Source organism: Acomys minous (assembly GCF_964271855.1).
Source record: "Acomys minous genome assembly, chromosome: 7".
NCBI lineage: Eukaryota > Metazoa > Chordata > Mammalia > Rodentia > Muridae > Acomys > Acomys minous.
The window spans coordinates 19,884,452-19,906,102 of record NC_140488.1 but is presented as its reverse complement, the minus strand read 5'-3'; the positions used below and the strand labels follow the sequence as shown (position 1 = coordinate 19,906,102).

Below are 21,651 nucleotides of genomic sequence, written 5' to 3'. Positions count from 1 at the left end.
AAAATACATGTACAAAACCAGACTCTTCAAATTTGCATGAAGACTATAGGCCAACTCAGGCCTTCACAGTTATTTTCAGCTGTTTTTTGAGAAAGATGGTATCACATGTAGCCAGTTAGGAACAAATATTGCTAGAAAATTGTTAACTCTTTAATTCAATAAGAGGATGTTAGAATGGAAGAAATGAATGTCTAAATCCCGTCTACCAGTTACTTAGAGGGACATAGGCTGTGTTTGTGATGTCTAAGAATCCCTCTGCCTTTCTCTGTCTACTAGTGACTGTTCTTGCCATCTTCCACGAGCTTCAAGTTGACGTTGAACTCTATGCTCTTCTCTTCGGGGAAAGTGTCCTCAATGATGCCGTTGCCATAGTGCTGTCCTCGTGAGTGCTGATTTTGTTTTTATACTCTTAATGCTACATGCAAGGGGACGAGGTGCTGAAAGTCAGTTGTTGAAAAAAGTACATAGAAATAGTTGGAACAATGGCTCCTTTTTTCCTCACTTTGACAGGAACATATAATTTTATGGATAACTTGGAAAAATACATGGAAAAATGTCAAAGAAAATATATTCCCATTGTATAAAAATAATTCCTGTGAAAATTCCAGGGTAGTCTCTCCTATTGGTTTTTGTTTGTTTGTTTGTGATGCATTTATATAATAGTCATTTTAATGTCTGTAATTTTATTATGTTTTAACATTATAACATGAAAACATTTTTACTTAGGCATAAGTTTTGAATTCAAAGCTACATGAAAAGGTTTGTATAGAAATTCTGTTCTTACTCTAGTCCTCGTCTTCCTAGCTCCTTAGAGCTGTTTAATGAAAACTTTCTTTCATATCTTAGCATTCCTTCAAATCCAATCACAGATATGAATATACTTTTATTGCTTCTCATTTCTGTTTTTGTTTTTAATTTTTGGCAGTTTTGGAGATTGAAGCTATAGATTTGTACACTCTAGACAAGTGCCCTAACCCTGAGCTATGTCTCCAGCCACCCAACTCTTAATTTGAAATTATCTTCCTGTATGCATATATGAGAACATAGGTATATCCTGGCTATATTTTCATATAAAAAGAGTTTCTTATTCTTTGCAGCTTTGCCATAGTCTCTGTGAACTGTCCTTCTTTTCTCTCACAGTCTCTATCTGCTGGCTATTTGAAGAACTTTCAGTCCTTTGCTATCCCAAAGGTAGTTGCAGTATTTAACCTAGAAATTGCTTCATTTTGCACAGGCAGAGGTATATGGTTGAACAAACTCTCAGAAGTGACTGAGATTTGTGGTTGGTTTAAATGATACACGCAATATCAGTTTTATTTAATATTGACAAATTGCCAGTCAAAGGATTGTATCACTTTATACTTCAACCACCACAATCTGAAAATCTCTCTTTTTGCCCAGCTTTACATTTTTGCCCACTTGATAACTGAGAAAATATACTGTAGCTTGATTCATCATTCTCTTATTTACCATAATCATCTGAGAAACAGTTTTATCTTAGATGTGTTAAAGATACTTTTATTGAAGGTAATTGTTGAATGAGTAATGCCCTTATCTAATTATGGAAACTGCTATGCATGTTATTACAAGGCATTTTCAGGTGGAAGAGGTACTGTACCCCAAGAAACTGACTCTTAACTAAGGGCCTATGCAGTCATGTGGGCAGCCACCTTCACCTTATACTAGAACTTTCTACGAGCAGGAAGCAACAGCCCTTACATTTTCTCATGACTTCAGTTTTTCTCCCTAACTTCTACTTGGTTAGCTATGAAAGGCTTTAGTCACAGGCTCTGCTTTGCACAGCCTGACTACCAACCACTGTTGCCTTGCTGCGCAGTGAGAAATCACCCTTTCAGAGATGTAACACTAACCTCTTCAGTGAAGTGGAATGCGATATTTTAAAGGTCAAATCCCTTTTTGTGAATGCACTATGTGTAAGCATTGCTCCCTTTCCTGCTGTGTCTATTGCCAGAATTTTTTTTATAACTAATATAAACCTAAATTAAGAAACAAAACCCAATGGCTATATGTAATATTGGTGTCAATGCTAAATATAACTTCAATGAAGATAGGTGCAAAATAAAAACATACTATATGAATGGAGGAATAGATAGTGTAATTGTAATGTATATATTTCAGAAACATGAAACAATAAAGATTGAAACATTTAGTATATAAGTACACATGAAGCCCCCCACCCCCAGTCCTAAATGAAAAGAGTAAGATGTAAAGGCAGTTACTTTTAACATTAGTTCCTTATCCTAGGCACTTATTTTGCTCTTTAATCATCTAACTGATAAGCATTCCTTTCTTGTTGTTCTAATGGGTGAAAAGAAAAAAAATCTTTGTTCTGTTCTGGTCCTATCTTAAACTGTTGTTCACCATACCTTACAGATTCCATCAATAAAATAATCCATTTCCTGTAACTTTAGCATTGATATATCAAAGGTATTTGAGCTTTTGTGGTGAAGAAATGTGTTTAAAAGAAAGAGCTTTTCCATGGAGGGTCTCACAAAGGGCTGCACTTCTATTGTAGCCTTTCTCAAATTGGGTTTTGAGTGAGTGGAGCATTCTAGAAAACAATTTGATTCCTTTCTGACTTCTCTTAGGAATGATTCATAGGCAGTACCTTTCTGAATATTTAGGAGTTGAGTGAACTCCTGCCATCTCTGCTGCAGCCTTCACAGAGGGTATCATTTGTAACAAGGGAGCTGTTAGCTCTGGATCTGTCTTGGTGGAGCTGAACAAGTGAGTTCCTGGCCCAGTAGTGTTGCTTGTTCATAGGAAGTTCCTAGATGATGGTACTCAGTGGTGTACTGACAGTCATCCTGCAGTCACCTTTGATGTGGTTCAAAGTGTGAGAAGTAACTCTACTTGTATTGCATTCCCCTGCTTTGATAATTGTTGTTTGTGGTCTGTAAGGCAAATTTTGTGTCACAGGTATGGAGGGAATGCCTTATTGAGAGAATTGTTCAGCAGTTAACAGATTAAGGCAACCCTTTAAAATGTATTCAGTTCCGTTTGGAGCTTGTTTCTGTTTCTGCTTGCTGGAAGCCAGTTCTTTCCTTCCACCATGTTGATTCCAAGAGCTGAACCCAGGTCCTGAGGCTTGCCAGCAAGTATCTTACCCACTGAGCCATCTTGTTGACCCCAAGGATACATTTTCAAACTGAAATGTCTAGGCCAGTGAGAGGCATCGCCATGGTGCTCTCCAGAGAGGTGACCAGTACATAAAGAGTCATAGATTCAGCAGTACTCTATTTATACGATGAGGCACAAGGGACTAGGCCAAAATATAGAAAAGTCACAAAGATATTCTTCTATGCTACTGTAGAAAAAAGTATTGGGAGCAGTGTGTAAAAATCCAGCTTATTTTGTAATTTTTATTTATTTGGTATAGGAATCAAAACACAAGACCTTTTGCATGTCTTTTCGTATGCTGGGCAAGTGCTCTGTTATTGAACTTTGTCCCCTAGAAGCAACTTTTTTTTGGTTTTGGTTTGGTTTGGTTTGGTTTTTTGAGACAGGATTTCTCTGTGTAGTCCTGGCTGCCCTAGACTCACTTTGTAGACCAGGCTGGCTTCAAACTCACAGAGATCTACATGCCTCTGCCTCCCAGAGTGCTGGGATCACAGGCATGCACCACTGTGCCCAGCTTAGAAACAGCTTCTAAAGTTTAACAATGGGCTAAATAAATTATGCTGCTGATACCACTTTGAATTCTCAAAATATCTTGGTTTTGTAATTCTTGTTTCATTTCTCATTGAAGAAGACAGAATTCAAAACCATGGGCTTGGTATATAGCACAATTTATAGAGTGCTTGCCTAGCATTCAGGAAGCTCTGTGCTTAATCCCCAGTACTGCATTAGAACCAAGCACTTGGCTGGTGCAGACAGAAAGATCTACTGATCAAGCTACACAGGGAGTTCAAAACCAGCCTAGACTACTTATGGAACCATGACTCATAAAGAATTCAAAACAACATACACGTAACAAAAAGAGAAAATAAATACAGACAGATAATAAGACACATCTGTTAGGGCAGTAGATAATGGGGTGGTTTTTCTCTTGAGCCATATGTTGCATTGGTATTAGGAGTTTTTAAAAAGTGTTCATGTATATATTTATGCCACAAGATGACCTGTTTCCTTATATGGAAAGATGAGTCAAGCTTTCAGCCTAGAGGCCAGCATTTGCCTAAAACAGAAGACACACATTCATCATCCTGCCTTCTATGTGTTCTTCATTTTAGTGATTCAAGACTATAATAAGGATTAGTGTGACACTGGAATTCAGACTGATCCAAAGAGAGCAACCTCAGGAGGCAAAGCATACACATTTTGCTTCATTCAATATTTTATAAAAACTATTATCAAAGAGGATGAAGGTTGCGAGCTTTACTTCCTGCAGAATAGAGTTTAATGATACATAGCACAGTCATACCACACTTACAATAGTGTGACTTCTTGTGTGCATGTAAACTTATCATACTATTAAAGGCCATTCCATGTTTGTCAAAGCAACCCATATCTTAGTTCCAAAGTAATCTTGTTACTTTGAGCATTTAAACACAAAATGTGTAAAAATTTCAATTCAGATTGAGTGTCAAAAATTCGTAATGCTGTTACTAGAAATTGGTGTTGTGCTTTTAATAAAACAGGTACTAATTAGGAAATCATACTGTGGTCTTAAATTCTAACAGATTAACCTGGGAAATATGAAAACAACTTGTTATACATGGTATAGGTAGCGCGTTTTAGCCTTAAACCAGAAAAAAGTTGTCATAAGCTCAGGGTGAATTCATTATTCTTAGGAATGTGCTTTGCTGCCTTTTCTTTGACATGCCTCTGGTAATGTGATTGAGCCTGTACTTTTCATGATCCTGGTACCTTAATTAACTGAGAAGAGAATTGATTTGGTAGCGGTAAACACTGGTGGCAGTGACCTGCTGGCAAGAGTGGTTTTCTTGGTCATTTCTGTTTCCTGAGGTGACTGTTATGAAAGAAGCTTTTTCAGACCAGATTTGGACTTGAGTTCAAGACAAGAGAGAGTCCCCTTTAGTTGCCTGGCTTGACTTGGTCCAGATGAACTCTTTCTGAAGTGGAGGGTGGAGGATCGAACTGAGACTACTGCCCAGAATATTCCAGACTGGATCTTAAGTCCCTGGAAGGCCTTTTGAGCCCATTTGCCTGAAGAAGTCTGTTTCAGTGGATAAATACATATTGGGCATTTGGCCACTCTGGCACTTTAAAACTTGGAAAGATCCTTCATTTTCTCATAAGAGGAACCAAATGCAATGAGGCTGAGAATAATCTGTCTTTTTGTAGCTCAATAGTGGCATACCAACCAGCTGGAGACAACAGCCACACCTTTGATGTCACAGCCATGTTCAAATCTATTGGAATCTTCCTTGGGATCTTCAGTGGATCTTTTGCAATGGGTGCTGCTACAGGAGTGGTGACAGCTTTAATATCCTTTTATTATATTTATTTTCTCTTATTAACCTACTGAGGTAATTTAATGAGGCATGGCTTTTCCTAGTTCCATGAGTGCAATTGTTTTTTTATAGTTATTAACCTTTTAACCAAGAAGTTGTTCTGAAAATATGAAACAGAAATCTTTGTAAATATGTCACTTAATGAATTCCATTATTTTGCATAGGCTCAGTGTATTTCAGGCTGGCCTTCAGTTTGCTCTAGAGCTGAGGATGCCTGGGAAGTTCTGGTTTGCCTGTGTCTTCCTCCCAAGTGCTGGGAATATAGACATATACCACCATACCCAGTTTAGGCAGGCTTAAACCGAGGGCTTTGTGCATGCCAGGTCAGCATTCTGCCAACTGAACAGTAGCCCCAGCTCTCAACTCCTCTTTTTGTTTTTAATCATATGTGATATATATATTAATATTACTGTTTTGTTTGTTTGTATATCTGTGCACTATATACATGCAGGTTCCTGTAGAGGCCAGAAGAGGATGTTGGATCCCTTGCAATTGGAGTTAAAAGACAGTTATTAGCCCCTGCAGGTGGAGGTCCTGGCATCTGCACCAGGTCCTCTGAAAGGGACGCCAGTGTTGTTAACCACTGAGTGATCTCTTTAGTTCCTATTCCCTTTCTTGAGACTAGATTTTATTATGGTAGACAAGGATGCCCTCAAATTCATGATCTTCCTGCTTTAGCCTACTGAGTGCTAGAATTGCTGTCATGTACCACAATGCTAAAGTGCCCCAAAACTGTCACTATAAGAGTCTGTGTAAGCTGGATGCAGTGGCACACGCCTTTATTCCCAGAACCTGGAGAGGCAGAGCCAGGTGGATCTCTGTGACCAGCCTGGTCTACAGGGTGAGTTCAGGGATAGCCAAGGCTACACAGAGAAACTGTCTCAGGAAAAAATAGTCTGACACTATCTCTTTGAGGATGAATTTTAAAATTACAGATTGATTTGGCGTGAAGTAAATAGGCTCCCCATAGTCTCTGGGTATTTATGCTGCTACTCATCTCTGTCACCCTTCTCTCCTTGTTTAATAGAACAAACAGAAAATGTGTGGTTCCTGGGTGAGGACACATATGTGTTCATCTTGTCTCTCTCAATTGCAAATTTTGTTCACCAAAACTCAGGTTGTAGCCCTGATGCTGTCACTAGCTAGCCACAAAAAGTACAGGGCAAATGATTCTTATATTCATTTGGGAGGCAGTTACTGATGGCCTACTACTTGCCAGATGCTCTGTCCTAGGAATCAAAGAGGAAACAAACATGGCCCCTGCCTTGCATACATAAATATGATAGTGATTTCTGCATCTCAGTGTAGGAGAGTGGAGGCTTGGGAAAATTGAGAGCTGGATGATCCCCAGAGTTTCTAGCTATGAAACATTTTTAAGTTTGTTTTAAATTTATGTGTATGTGTGAGTATATGGCACATGTGTACAGTTGTCTACAGAAGCCAACAGAGGACGCTGAATCCCCTAGAGGTACAGTTACAGGCTGATGTAAGCCACCAACTGAGGTCCTTTGGAAGAATATCTAGTGCCCTTAACCACTGAGCCATCTCTCCCACTTCATCCCATGAATCTTTTAAGACACTTTTATGTAAAACATATGTGTGACTCTTTCTGAATCCTCTTGGTTTGCTATCCTCCAGTTTTATGCTGGAAGAGACTGCATTCATGGCTTTTTAATAGGTGAACTGAGGCGTAAAGGGCAGTCAATGGGCTTTGAAGAGAGCCAGTACAGGCTGTTTCTCTTCTCTGGTACAAGGCCCCCGGGGCTAGGAAGTGTATTTTGTTTATTATTTGTTGTGGTGCTAGTTCATGAATTGACTCGAGATTCTAGCCATAGACTTATTACAGCTTGGCACAGGCTCTTCTGCTGTCAGCCACGCCTACTTTTTTAGATTAGTATAAGGGACTGAAGTGCCTCAGTTTCTTCATCATGGGATGAGTGCTTTATATTGCATATGAGTTAGAAGATGAAATCAATGTGACACTCCATGGAAATTACATGGTTTTATGGATGCAAATTGTTGTAATTATGGAAACTGTCTTGCTTTGGGCCACAAGTTCATAGAGTTTTGGCACTGTTGTGTCTCAGTCTGCTACTCTTGTCTCTGTCTTTTATTATTTGTTTTTTTCCAGGGTTGCTATAGTGATAAATCAATAGGAACACCTAGTTTGTGAGGTTTTCTCTCCCTGATAGGGGGGCAGTGCCATAAGATCGCATTCTAAGCATTTCTTACCATTGGTGCCTTTTGTGTTAGATAGAGAGCCCTTCCCTACGTGTCACTACTACCTTGGATTGACCGTTATTCTCTAATCATAGCTGTGTATTATTATGAGATCTTGTTACCAAGCTTAACAGTCTTACGTGACGAAGTTCACCAAGTTGCGGGAATTCCAGTTGCTGGAGACAGGTCTATTCTTCTTGATGTCCTGGAGCACCTTCCTTTTGGCTGAAGCATGGGGTTTCACAGGTGGGTGACTTGCTTTGCATTGTAAGCTCCTATAAGGAATGTCTTAGCCACTTTCCCAAGTGAACCAACTCCTTTAGGGTTTGAACATACTTGTTATGGTTGGACCTCTGAGTGGAGGTTCAAATGTAAAAAGGATTCCAAATCAAAGCAATTGGCTACTTCCAAAAAAATAAGTAAAAAAAAATTAAAATGTCAACACTATGCATGGAATCTACTTCTGTAAAAGAAGAGGCTTAGTATATACTTTGGGAGCCCTCCTTTTCTGTGAACTGGATTTTCTGTCTTTGCAGGTGTCGTTGCAGTATTGTTTTGTGGCATCACGCAGGCACATTATACGTACAATAATTTGTCCACAGAGTCTCAGCATAGGACAAAGCAGGTATGGGCAACTTTAGAATCGGTGTATAAAATGTTTCTTTGCTTAGCAAAACAAAAGTTTTTTTTTAACTTAAATATGTGATCATTTCAAGGCATGATCTTCTCTTCCTTTGACTCTAGAAATGGGTGGGGCTGGCAGATTGCAGGTAGCAGCTCCTAGGGTAGCAGTCAGTTAGCAGAGTAACCAGACACTGTTACTATTGGACTTCCAATACCGAGTCAATTGGCCTCTCTTAGTGTCTTCCCTAACCCAGTGGCTTCGAGGAGGAACGATTTGAAGGCACACTCCAACTTGATCAGGTTTTCTCCTGTGCAGTGTAGAAAAGATTACTTTTGTTTTTGTTGTTGTTGTTTTATTTTTATTGAGACAGTGTTTCTTTGTGTAGCCTTGGCTGTCCTAGAACTTGCTTTGTAGACCAGGCTGGCCTTGAACTCACAGAGATCTACCTGCCTCTGCCTTCTGAGTGCTGGGATTATAGGTGAGGCATGCACCACTGCCTGGCGAAAAGGTTAATTTCGCATCTGGATCTGCTGAGCTACATGTGTACTAATCTTCCTCCAGTCTTCATTCAGGCCCTGAAATAAATACTGTTGCTTTCAGGAGCCTCAGGGACGGTCATTGACTGGGCACTGCATGAGCAGGAGGCGTGAGGCATTAGGCACATGCCTCTCCAGTCCTTAGGAGATATAGAAGGCACGTTAGCAAACAAAATGTAATGTCTGCAATAGCAACATGTGCATACTTGATGACTGTAATGAGACGTAGGAACTTCTAGATTTGTAAAAGGCTAGAAAACGTGAGTTGACTCTCGAAAGGATCAATGCTAAAGTAAAAAGTCCTCCCTCCCCTCCCCCCTTGTCCTGGAGCTACAGAGGTAGTGTACATGGTTTCCCTAACACTTCAAAGGAAATTAGGCTCCCCCTCTAGAACACTTACACGGAGGTTACAAATCCCTTTTGTCAAATAATTTAGCATACTGAGTGTAGAGAAGAAAAATAGCCAGGGGGTTGGTCTTTTTTAGGTAGCAAGATAGAGTGTAAAAGCAGCAAGCAAGACTGTCCAGCCTTGTTGGTGATATGAAGATATGAAGCCTGTGTACAGAACACACACACACACACACACACACACACACACACACACAGTGAGAGAGAGGGGGAGGGAGGGAGGGAGGAGAGAGAGAGAGAGAAAGAGAGAGAGAGAGAGAGAGAGAGAGAGAGAGCGAGAGAGAGAGAGCGAGAGAGAGAGCCTATGACTGCTTTTGCACTAAACTGGACAAGGTGAGTTGTGACAGAGACCTCATGCTTACAAAGCCTTAAATGTTTACTCTCTGGCACCTATTGGGTTTTGCTATTGGGCTTTGCTAGCTCCTGTGTTCAGATAGAGCTGAAAGATAGATCCAGATCCACTGTGGCTCTCACCTCTGATTCCACTGTCTTGTGGCTATGTTGTCAGGTAGAAGTTAGAGAAGTTCTCTTTGTTTCAGTTTAAAATGAAGATATAATAGTACTTTTGTCCTGAGTCATAGTGTGCATGGAGTCTTTATTTAGTACGATAATCAGGCCCATAGTAAGAAAGAAAGAAACTTCACTTATTGCCATTAAACAAATAGGAATAAGAACATATTAAGTCATTCATAGAAAAATATATGCTTATTTTAATGCTTGTTATTATATTTGGTGATAAGCCAGTTCTGCTTTTTTGTTTAATTTTGGGAATAGAATCAGGGCCTCTTATTTGGTGGGCAAGTGCCCTACCATTGAGTTATAGCCTCGGACCCTCCAACTCTGCTTTAAAAACATTTTTAATTCTGCTCTTGAAAAGAGTAAATAAGCCAGGTTTGTGGCATATACATATAATAAAAATACTTGGGGACTGGGGAGATGCCATGCAAGTGTGAGGACCTGAGTTCAGATCTCCAGAATGTACGTGTAAATTGGATGCATAGCATGAGTGTCTGTAATCCCAGTGTTCCTAACAGAAGATGGGAAGGGAGACAGGAAAATTCCCAGACACCTGACAGTCAGCTAGCCTGCTATCCACAGCAAAACCTCAGCAGAGAGGCCCTGTCTCAGGGCAGCTGGAAGGCAAAGACTAACGCCTTAGATTGCTCTCTGAGCTCCCCATGCATGCTGCAACACATGTGCCTACATTTATATACAAACGCATGAACAGATGTACTTAAGGGATTAGAAGCAGGACACTCTGGAGTTCATGGTCACCCTATGCTACATAGTAAGAGTCTGTCCCAAGATTTTTCTCTAAACAACAACAAAAACTAAAACAGAGCTAACTAGCCTAAAGCCATAGAGCTAGCAAATAGGGAAGGAATGGTTTGAGCCTAGGCATTCTGACTCCCGAGCTCAGGTTCTTTCTTTCTTTCTTATTGTTGTGGGCCAGATGACTCTGGGGAAAGATAGAGGAAAGGTAGAGTTTTGGGAGGGCCTTCAGTTTATTGGGAACGTCTTATACATTTGCTGTAGAAACAGTGGTGTGAATAGGTTGGCCTTGACAGGCATCAGGGGAGGGTGCTGAGTACATACTATCACAGAGAAGCCCTACAGTGAGAGGCGAAACCTAGGGAAAAAGTAAAAATGACAACACAGCAGTGATTCCACAGTGGTTGTGCAGTATCCTCTGCCAGGGCAAAAGAAGTTGAACTGTGTTTTGTAGCTTAGAGAGGGAAAGTCTCTTAAAACTCTTAAAACTGGATGAGAAATGGGCACAAAGGGCTTACCATTTAGGTTTGAGACTATGTATATAGTAAGTGATGAAAGCGAGGCTAGGGCATTCAAGAGACATTGGGTTTGGGGGAAAAGAATAATTAATGATGGGAACTGCTAGGGGAGCTAATGGGGGATGTGGGAATGCCGTCTCTGCATGTGCTCCCCTACTTACTGGAGCCTTTTACATTTCATTTCAGCTGTTTGAGCTTCTCAATTTCCTAGCGGAGAATTTCATCTTCTCCTACATGGGGCTGACGCTGTTCACCTTCCAGAATCATGTCTTTAACCCAACGTTTGTTGTAGGAGCATTTGTATCCTTTATCATGTGTCTGCTGTGGAAACTGTTTGAATTGAGAGCCTCATGTGGTCTTATGACTGAGAAAACAAGTAAGGTTATCAACTGTTTCCCCAATTCCATTCTCATCTTTTTTTCTGCTCTATTTCTGTTTGAAATTTATTGCACAGAAATGTTGGCAGAATGGAAAAGTCTCCTCCTACTCTGCCAACCTCAAAGGTAGAAGTATTTGTTCTTAGCTAGGCCTGGTGCCATGTAGCTGTCATCCCTGTGAAGGTGAGAAGACTGAAGTATGATGCCATCTTCACCTACCCTGGCTCAAAATCAAATCTGAAAATGGAGCAGGGGAGCCGGGCGTGGTGGCGCACGCCTTTAATCCCAGCACTCGGGAGGCAGAGGCAGGTGGATCTCTGTGAGTCCGAGGCCAGCCTGGTCTACAAAAGCGAGTCCAGGACACCCAGGGCCACACAGAGAAACCCTGTCTCAAAAAACAAAAACAACAACAACAACAAAAACAAAAAAGAAAGAAAGAAAATGGAGCATTGGAGTAGCTTCAGGCGAGCTGCTTTCCTAGGGGAAAGCTCTAACTTCTATCTCTACCACAGCACAACAGAAGGAACAGAAACTACCCTGTTGCAAAGAGAGACTGAGAGAGAGAGGGGGGGGGTGCAGACAGAGAGAGACAGACTAGGGATGAGGGATGCTTGGATATGGGAACAGCTACAATATATGGCACAGGGCAGTGTGTTAAAGGTTGAATAAGGCCTGTTCTTTCCCATCATTTTCTCTGTTTCATATAAATGAGCACTTTTACCATTAAAGCCAAGTTGAGGGCCCAATAAGGAAGCTCTGACAATAAAGATGCTTGTCACAATGGCTGACAATCTTAGTTTATTCTTTGGGATCTAAGTGGTGGAAGTTGAGAGTTGTCTCCTGAAAGTTGGCTTCTGACCTCCACACTTGCATTGTGGCATGAATAAATAAATGCTGTAAAGTAAATAAATAAAAAGTAAGAAAGTGGAGTTCCTAGCTGATGGCTTCTATTTTCCTAAAGTAGGAAGTGATCTTGCCTGCTGAGAGCAGACTAGTGAAGTGTACACACTACTTGTTGTATAAGCAATGATCTGGAAGCTTCCATTCTTTACCTTGTGTGATATATGGGGGTTAAGAACCCTGGGATGTCTTAGCTGGGTGACTCAGGAGGCTGTGGTGACATGGCTTGCTGGTAGACTTATCTGGATCTGAGATGTATCATGGTGCTGAGGGTTTACCTGCGTCTGCAGGAATATACCAACCTCATTCACACAGGTGTCCACAGAAAGGACCATCCTTCTGCAGGACCTGTCCATCGGAGAAGTTGCATGTGGATTCCCCAGAGTGAGTGAGCTGAAAGAGTACAAGAATGGAAGCCAAGGTGCCTTTTATAGACTAATGTTAGAGGTGACATCTCATCATCTCTGCAGTATTTTTCTGGACTTACAGACCATATAGTGTGAATACTGTATACCAGGCATTAGGGACCATCTTGGAGGCTGGATTGCACAGATAGGAGTTTGGTGGAAGGTAGAAAGAAAGTTCATGAAAAGGTCACAGAAAGTTGGGAGTTGACCAAAGAATTACAATACAATTGCCCAGTATTAAATGGGGACCCATTTGACTTTGAGGAGTAGGTACTTGCAAGATACCAGTCTTCCATGCAGTATGACTTTGTCCAGGAAGACTTAAGAGTAAGCACAGAAAAGAAAGAAGCACTGGGTCCATTGAGCTTTGTGGTTTTGTTGGGGAGCAGGATGGAAATGGAAAAGAGCAAAGCAGGTGTAGGCTGCGGGAAGAGTGTCTTGGCCACACAGAGAAGACATGAAGTGAAGAAAGAAGGGGACTGGCCATCAGAGGCAAGCCTAGAACAGTCTTCAGACGAAGAGCCTGGGGAGCTGGACTAATCACAGCCCGATAGTTGAACTTGAGATTGCTGACAGGGAAATGAACGCTTAGATAAGTGATTTTCAAAAGAAGCCCTAAAACACTTCAGAATCCAGATCTGACAAAGAGAGCAGTAAGTTTTTTAAAAACATTAAAAGCATACAAGATCCATAGCCAGGTACGGTGGCACACGCCTGTAATCCCAGCACTCAGGTGGATCCCTATGAGTTCGAGGCCAGCCTAGACTACAAAGTGAGTCCAGGACAGCCAAGGGTACACAGAGAAACCCTGTCTCAAAAAAGCAAAACACCAAAACCAAAAACCAAGATCTATGTTAGAAAGTGAGATTTTATTGAAATGCAAAACAACAAAGCCCTGTCAAGTGTGAGTTCAGTAGCTTCAGAGCTCATCATTATTTGAATTTTGCTTCATCTACAGTAGTTAATCTAGAAATAAGGTTAAATAGTCATGAGGTTTCTGAGTCTGTTAGGATTTGAAGTTCTCAATAAAGAATCTATGAAAATGATTCTTAACAGGTCAGAGTTGTCCAGTCTCTGGTAGCCTGGGTTACGTGACAATGACTAAAGTGAATCCAGATTTAAATGTGTTCAAGAAAATGGGAGTTTATTTCTTATTTCAAAGTCAGAGCTTGTGGGAGACAGACAGCCCTGGTGCTTGCTGCTCTCCTTAGGAAGTTGCCTGCATTCTTGTGGTACATGATGTCTGACACTTGTGCCTCCTGATTACCTTTAAGGACACTGTCCAGAAATGTACATAGCATTTGTATGTAACAACACCAGTACCACCTACCTGCGAGAGAAGCTAGGGAGCATATTCCCTATGTGGGGGGCTGTGTGCTCAAAAGTTGGAGCTAAAAAGGAAGCAGGCCTTGTACTTAGAAGAAGAGACTAGGTATGGATTTGTGAAAACTAGTAAGTGTTGCCACATGGCCTCCCATGCCTTCTTCTTTCTTTCTTTCTTTCTTTCTTTCTTTCTTTCTTTCTTTCTTTCAGATAGAGTTTCTTAGTGTAGCTTTGGCTGTACCTTTTCTTTCTTTCTTTTTTCTTTTTTTAAATTTATTTGGTTTTTCGAGACAGAGTTTCTCTGTGTAGCCTTAGCTGTTCCAGACTCACTTTGTAGACCAGGCTGGTCTCAAACTCACAGTGATCTACCTGCCTCTGCCTCCCAAGTGCTGTGATTAAAGGCATGCACCACCACTGCCCGGCTTTTTTTTAAAGACTTATTTATTTATTATTATGTATACAGTGCTCTGCCTGCATGCACACCTGCAAGCCAGAAGAGTGCACCAGATCTCATTATAGATGGTTGTGAGCCGCCATGTGGTTGCTGGGAATTGAACTCAGGACCTCTGGAAGAGCAGTCAGTGCTCTTAACCTTTGAGCCATCTCTCCAGCCCCCTTTTCTTTCTTTTTAAATGGAATTTATTTCAAAGGAATATGTCATTTTGTATATTTTATATTTATAAAAAGAGTACCTGGCTGGACACAGTGGCACATGCCTATAATCCCAGCACTCGGGAGGCAGAGACAGGTGGGTCGCTGTGAGTTCGAGGCCAGCCTGGTCTACAAAGTCAGTCTATGACAGCCAAGGCTACACTTATAAACCCTGTCTTGGAAAAACCCCCAAAAAACAACCAAGCAAACAAAACAAAAATAAATAAAAAGAATGAAGGAAATACAGAAAGCTTTCCTACACTTCCCAGTTCCTTTGCCCCTGCTAATCCTTCACATTCGTCATGAGGAACACTGAGCCTGCAGTGATGCAGTAAATAACTTGATGCTTTTCTCGTGGCTTTCCTCTAGTGTGCTGTGCTATATCAACCCACCCAGGGCAGTGCAGTCCATTTCCTTTGTAGGATTCTTTGGGTTCCATTTGACTGACATTTTCTCACTTGTTCCTTTAATGATCCCTGAAACATTTGAGGGCACTGACAAGGCATTTTGTAGACTGTTTCTAATTGGAGTTTGTCTGATGTAATCCCCGGGACTACAGTGGATTACATGTATTCTTTTGGAAGAATACTAGGTTATCATATCATGTCACAGGATAGTCTTAGTCACATGGCTGACAAGTTTCCCCATTGCAAAGTGACTCATGTTTTTCTTCCTTCCTTCCTTCCTTCCTTCCTTCCTTCCTTCCTTCCTTCCTTCCTTCCTTCCTTCCTCCTTTCCTTTTTCCTTTATTTCTATACTTCAGCTACTGTTTATTGGCATTCAGGTGGCACTAGAGCAACAAGCCTGGGGATGCTGCAGAATAGAAGGTAGAGAGTGGAGTGCACAGGCAGGAGTTGGGGAGGCCAAAGTTGTTGGGAAAGCAAGTCTAGGCCAGGGCCGACGGTTACCTGAACTCCTGGGTCTCAATGTTCTCAAGCTCTGAACTCTTGCTATATCTCCTGACTCCAGACCAGGGCTGAGAGTTCTTTGGGCAGCTTTCTACTGGAGCAAAGTACACAGATGTGTCTGCCCTTTTCTGATAAAGTCAGAGGGTCTCCACTCGTGCATTCCTCCTTCACTCTGGGCTCTAATTTTCCCTGTTGTCTTAGCCCACCAGCGCCACACTGTGGCCCAGAATCAGCACTACAAGCATTGCTTGCCTAGTGGATGGGATCGGGCCCAGAGGGCCATCAAGGCACAGGCACTACACATGTGCTGTTGGTGAAGCCAGAGCGAGGGGACCACCTGGTTAGCACAATGACCACATCTCTCTTCTTGAAGAAGCCTGGAGCCTTGCCAACATTCGTGGCCAAATTCAGATGAAGGTCAACATCCTCAGCTCCAGGCATCCTCCACGGACGGCATCCTTACACAGCACAGGGAAGATGCTGCGGTACAGATGGGCCTGGCAAAGTGTCTGGGGATTGCATGTCACAGGAATGATGGGAGCAGGAGGGAAGTACCTAGCCACTTGGTGAGCACTCCTGCCAGATTTGGCGAGCACAATAACAGCTCTACCGCAGCACTTCAAGGAGGCCTCTATGGTGCCCATGCTGCAGCTTCTGTGGGGTAGCTGGTAATGGGTGCCAGCTGCGGAGTGCTAGATGGCAGCCTCTGCCTCACGGGCAATGTGGTGCTGCATGCACACAGCCTCCAGAGGGTAATCCCCTTTGGCTGTTTTCTCCTTACAGTGTGATGCCCCATCTAGGACTGCATCTGCCACATCACTGGCCTCAGCACCAGGGGGAAGTGATTTCCTGAGCCTGTTCTCTAGCATCTATGCAGCACAGATGACAAACTTTCCAGATCAGTTGCATCATCCAGTCATCACAGTCATCATCTCCTGAGCCAGGAAGACCTCTGCAGGAATCTCAATGCCTAGGTTGCCACGAGCCACCTCGATCCGGTCCCTGGCCTCCTAAATCTCACCAAACCTGCGGGCGCCTTCATGGTTCTCGATTGTGCTGCTGATCTTGATATTCTTGCCCTTCTCTCCCAGGACCTTCCTAACCTCACACGCATCGGCTGCCTTGCAGATGAAAGACACAAGCACCATGTCTACATCCTGCTCCGCTCCACACTTCAGATCCTGGATGTCCCTTTCTGACACAGCAGGGAGGTCCATAGCAGCTCTGGAGATGTTCACCCACTTCTTGCTGCCCAAGGAGCCACCATTCTCCACCTCTGTCACCAAGGAGTCAGCACCGTTCTCTTTCACCTGCAGTGAAATGAGCCTGTCATCCACGACCATGCTGCCCACCTCCACCACCTTGTAGATGTTCTTACAGTCCAGCCGCAGGATGTTCTCATCACACCTCTCCATGTATGCGTTGTCAAGGGTGATCTTCAGAATGGCTCCCTTCTTCAGCTCCACTTCTGCAGTGCCGCTGCCCACAGGTGCCACCGCAACAGGCCAGTAGAGGATGAGGTCAGATGCCAAGCTGTCTCTGGCTGCTCGTAGGTTCTAGATGATCTCTGTATGGTACTCATGGGATCCATGGGAGAAATTCAGATGAGCCACATTCATTCCAGACTTAGTCATCTTCAGCATATCCACAGATTGGGAAGCAGGACCAATGGTACAAATAATGCCAATGTTGCAGCTGTGATGGGCACAGAGTCAAGGTACAGGCAGTACGTGTCCAGTAAGGTGTTGGCCATGGCTGTATGGAGCGGCTAGGTCTGAACGAAGGCAGTCCTTGCTTCATCCACTGTGTGTCGTTGGCATGATTCCTGAGGTCCTTGGGCGTATTCCAGATCTTCCTGCGGTATCTGAATCGGACATCTGCAGAGTCAGGAAGCATCACTGCTGTGCCTCGTGTTTTTCTATCCTTCCTTACTTAGAAAAAGAGCCACTCATGCAGTCTACATTTGGGGAGTATGTAGTTAGGTTTTATTTCCCCTGGGACTTAATTTTTACAAAATTGCTTGTAGTTCTTTACATAGGAGGCTTATCTCCCTAACTTGATGTTTGGTTCACCTGTTTATTTATAGCATTATTTATATATTATTTATATGAATAATAGGTATTATTTTATACATTGGATTATTTACATTTAAAAAAGTCTTGTTGTTCAGACTGTCCCAGCTTTAGCCATTAGGAGCTTGTTCTGTAGATCCCGCTTCCATTTGGCATGCCTTGTCGTTGTGGTTTGGGCATTTTTTTTTTTTAACACTTCCTTACTTTCTGGAACTATAAAAGGCTTCAGCTCATCTTATGCATTTTCTACTTTAGCCCAAGAACTGTCCATTTCTCCGAGGAGCTCTGGCTCTTTTTATTGGGAAACTGGTTTAGGAAACCAAGATTTGGGCTTTGTGTGTGCTTAGGACACCAAATGTTCTCTCCACATATATAATAAGTCATATCTACACACGTACAGGCATAAGTATTTTTGATTCTCCCATTATGAGCTTGTACTGAAGTCTCCAACTATAACCTGTTCCCATTAACAGTCAACTGTCTTCCCTTGTTAGTCTGTACACTTCTATCCCAACCATAAAGAACTTGACTGTTGGGATCTTCTATCCAGTTGTTTGGTTGTTCAGTTGCTGTATATGTGCTGCTTAAAGGTGGGGATGCTTTGGAGAAATGTGCCATCAAGCAGTTTGTCATTGTGTGAGCATCATAGAATATGTTTACATAAACCTACATCATGTAAGTCAGTTACTGAAAGAAACATGTTGATTCAGTTAGGGCAGTCAATAAACATGAGAGGCTGTTGCTGGTGTAACAGCATGCTGTTTCACAGTAAACTTTTTTTTAATGCATACCATGCAATCCATGTGGACGTTGGAGGACAACTTTCAAGACTCAATTCTCTCCTTCCACTATGCGGGTTCCAGGAAGTGGCCTAAGGTTGTCAGACTTAGTAGCATCACCTTTACCTACTTAGTCATGTACCTTGCCCCAATTTTTTGATAAGTAGAAAGAATACTGTCAGAAAGTATAATATAGTAAACATGTAAAGCGGTAACAGTCACTTGCCACATTTTATGTACTACATACAATTGTATGTGCTGTTCTTGTATATGAATGGCAATATAGTAGTTCTATTTGTGCCAACATCAGCATAGACACATGAATGATGGTGTGATGCCATTAGGCAGTAAGAACCTCTAGCTCCATTATAATTAGATGGACCACCATGGTGTAAGCACGCTCTTTGCATGAACTCTTGTGCATTGCATGGCTATATGACAGTGCTAATATTGTTAACTGGTATTTCTCTGGAAAGCAACTCTATCAAGCAGCATATCATTTTCTCTCATGTTGGTGGTGGGTTTATGTTTCTTATTTTTCAGGTGGGGTCTCATGTAGCCCAGGCTACCTTCACACTCACTCTTCAGCTAAGGTTAACTTTGAACTCTTGTCCTCTTGCTTCTATGTCTAGTGCCTGCTAATGAATATATAATTCTTACATGCAGTTTCTTTTGCCTTTGGCCTTAGCAGTTGCACTCTCTCTGATCTCTGAACAGTACTTACACCAGCACTGTTCCAACCACGTTGCTTTGTTTTTAATGTTACATTTCCCGTTCTATTATTCCTTTTAGGAAATGTGGTGGTGATAGCATTGGGAACGCTGCAGTAAATTTTGCAATTACAAAACACAGGTTTCTGTAGACAATGAATGGAATAAAAAGACACCAAAATTGCGTCTTAGTGAAGCCCCACCTGAACTGATATAAAAGCTGACCTTTTTTCCAGGTTAGAAGTGCACATTTAGTAAGAGCCAGCAGGGCTCTGCAGGGAACTCAGCAGTGTGAAGTGGCTGGGTTGCCCGCCTGCCCTTTCTTTCTTTCTTTCTTTCCCTTTCTTTCCAGCCCTTTCTTTCTTTCTTTGTGCTGTTAGGAAGGACGAGGACGTTTAGCTAAACTCTCCTTCCTAACAACACTGCAGTGGAAGTGAATGAGTTTGTGGTGTTGCAGTAAGAAGGTTCTCTTTTATACATTCTTCCCTTCACCTAATGACTTTCCTACATACCGGACATAAACTAGCAAGTTTGGTAGCAACTAAGCACGTGTGACTATTTCAGTTCAAATTCATTTAAATGAAATAAAAGCAAAGTGACCATTCCCCAGTCATGCTGACTGTATTCTAGCTGCTCTGTAAACACAATAGACAGACTGCTTGCTCATCTCCTTGAATGTATAGTTTAAATGACCAGTAGTAAAAGAAATGACCCTTAACCCCTTAATGATTTTAGATTGCTATTTTCTTGGGAAGAGCTGCGAATATTTACCCCTTGTCTCTCTTACTTAATTTGGGTAGAAGAAGTAAGATTGGATCAAATTTTCAACACATGATGATGTTTGCTGGTAAGTTTCAATTTCTCTCTTGTCTACCTTGCAAGCCACATGTTAACTTCCATAGCCTGAGACTGAAGTGTTGTGTCAGAAAAATTGAGACTGCATTCTCAAATAGACTCTCCATTCCCTTCTGTGGGAGCTTTTCACACTCGGTTTCCAAATCGTTGGTTCCAAAATATGTCACACAAAATAAAGAAGTTAAAGGTGAATGCATTTTTACAGGACAACCTACAAGTAAATGTTGGTAGTAGTTCTATCTATAATTGCTCCCCCCCCCACACACACAAAACAACCTGAAAATAACTAACTTGTTTTCCTTTTTCAGTACTGGGGATTGAACCTAGTGCCTCATGCAAGCTAAGCAAACACTCTGCCATTAAGATATCTATATCAATGTTATCTATATCGATTATCTCCCCAGCCTCTTCCCTTTAAAAATTTTGCTTTTTAACATGGGATCTAAGTTGTTCTCACTGACTTTGAACTTACTCTGTAGTTCAAACAAGTCTTGAATTTATTTGTGACTCTACTCCCTCAGCCTCCCATATTGCTGGGGTTAGTGCCCTGAACTACCAGACCTGGTATTTGTCCACTTTTTCAATGGGAAAATGGGGCAGGAAGGACTAGATAAATCTATGCTGCAGAAGACTACTAAATAATAAAAAGGAAAAAAACCATTTATTCACATAGTGGCATGAATGAGTCTCAGAAGTCTTATGTTGAATGAAGGAAGACAGTCTCAAAATTTACATGTCTGATACTCTTGATATAATTTTTAAAAAACAAGATAATAGTGGAAAGCAGGCCAGCCAGAGTGATGAAGAGGTTGGGCTAATAGATGGCAGAAAATAATTTGTACAGGAAGAATAAAATACTCTGTCTTGATTGTGGCAGTGCTCACACCCTTCTATGCATTGTCAAACATCACCATACATAAATGACTAAAGAACTGTTAAAAGATCAATCTGCAATCCCAGCACTTGGGCCACTGATGCAGGAGGATTATGAATTTGAGAAGAGCTTTGGCTATATTAGCAAAACCCGGTCTGAAAATCAAACAAACAGAAGATCAATGAAAATCAGTATTGTATGCTAAATCTGTCAATTATTCTTTACTTATGTTAATATTTATTTCATAGTTGTCTATATGCCCCTAAGCATTGAGGTTATGATTTATATCTCTTGAGTTTATAGAGTCTGCATTGGCAATGAGTTACTGAAGAAGCACTTTTGTATTCCCTGTAGGCCTTCGTGGTGCAATGGCCTTTGCCTTAGCCATTCGAGATACTGCCACTTATGCACGCCAAATGATGTTTAGCACCACACTTCTGATTGTGTTTTTTACTGTGTGGGTATTTGGTGGTGGCACCACTGCCATGCTGTCATGCTTGCATATAAGGTAAGTGGGAACTGGGGACCTCATTTTCATGTTCCATTTTAATTCAGTTTATTTTAGTTGATTTATTTTATTTTTTAATTCAGTTTATTTTAATTTATTTTTAATGATGAGAAGATTCTATGCTTTGGGAAATCTAAGCTTTAATTTTTCCCTCTTAAAAACTGCATAACATAATATAGAAAAAATGAAACTGTAAGAAAAAGAAATGAA

At 41.6% G+C, this 21,651-nt stretch overlaps 1 protein-coding gene and 1 pseudogene across 3 annotated transcripts in view; one reads left to right on the top strand and one right to left on the bottom strand.

Annotated features, from left to right (window-relative positions):
* SLC9A6 (solute carrier family 9 member A6) overlaps window positions 1–21,651 on the top strand; it is a 57,209-nt gene that overhangs the window by 17,834 nt on the left and 17,724 nt on the right. For both annotated transcript variants that reach the window (XM_084790264.1, XM_084790263.1), the window contains exons 6-12: window positions 277–382; window positions 5,329–5,470; window positions 7,859–7,964; window positions 8,255–8,343; window positions 11,264–11,377; window positions 19,940–20,051; window positions 21,288–21,441. In XM_084790264.1, coding sequence (XP_084646390.1) covers window positions 277–382; window positions 5,329–5,470; window positions 7,859–7,964; window positions 8,255–8,343; window positions 11,264–11,377; window positions 19,940–20,051; window positions 21,288–21,441 — 823 coding nt within the window. The remainder of the gene's footprint in view (window positions 1–276; window positions 383–5,328; window positions 5,471–7,858; window positions 7,965–8,254; window positions 8,344–11,263; window positions 11,378–19,939; window positions 20,052–21,287; window positions 21,442–21,651) is intronic.
* On the bottom strand, window positions 15,325–18,410 carry LOC311602337 (pyruvate kinase PKM-like; annotated as a pseudogene). Its single transcript has one exon. The product of its transcript is annotated as a pyruvate kinase PKM-like (transcript).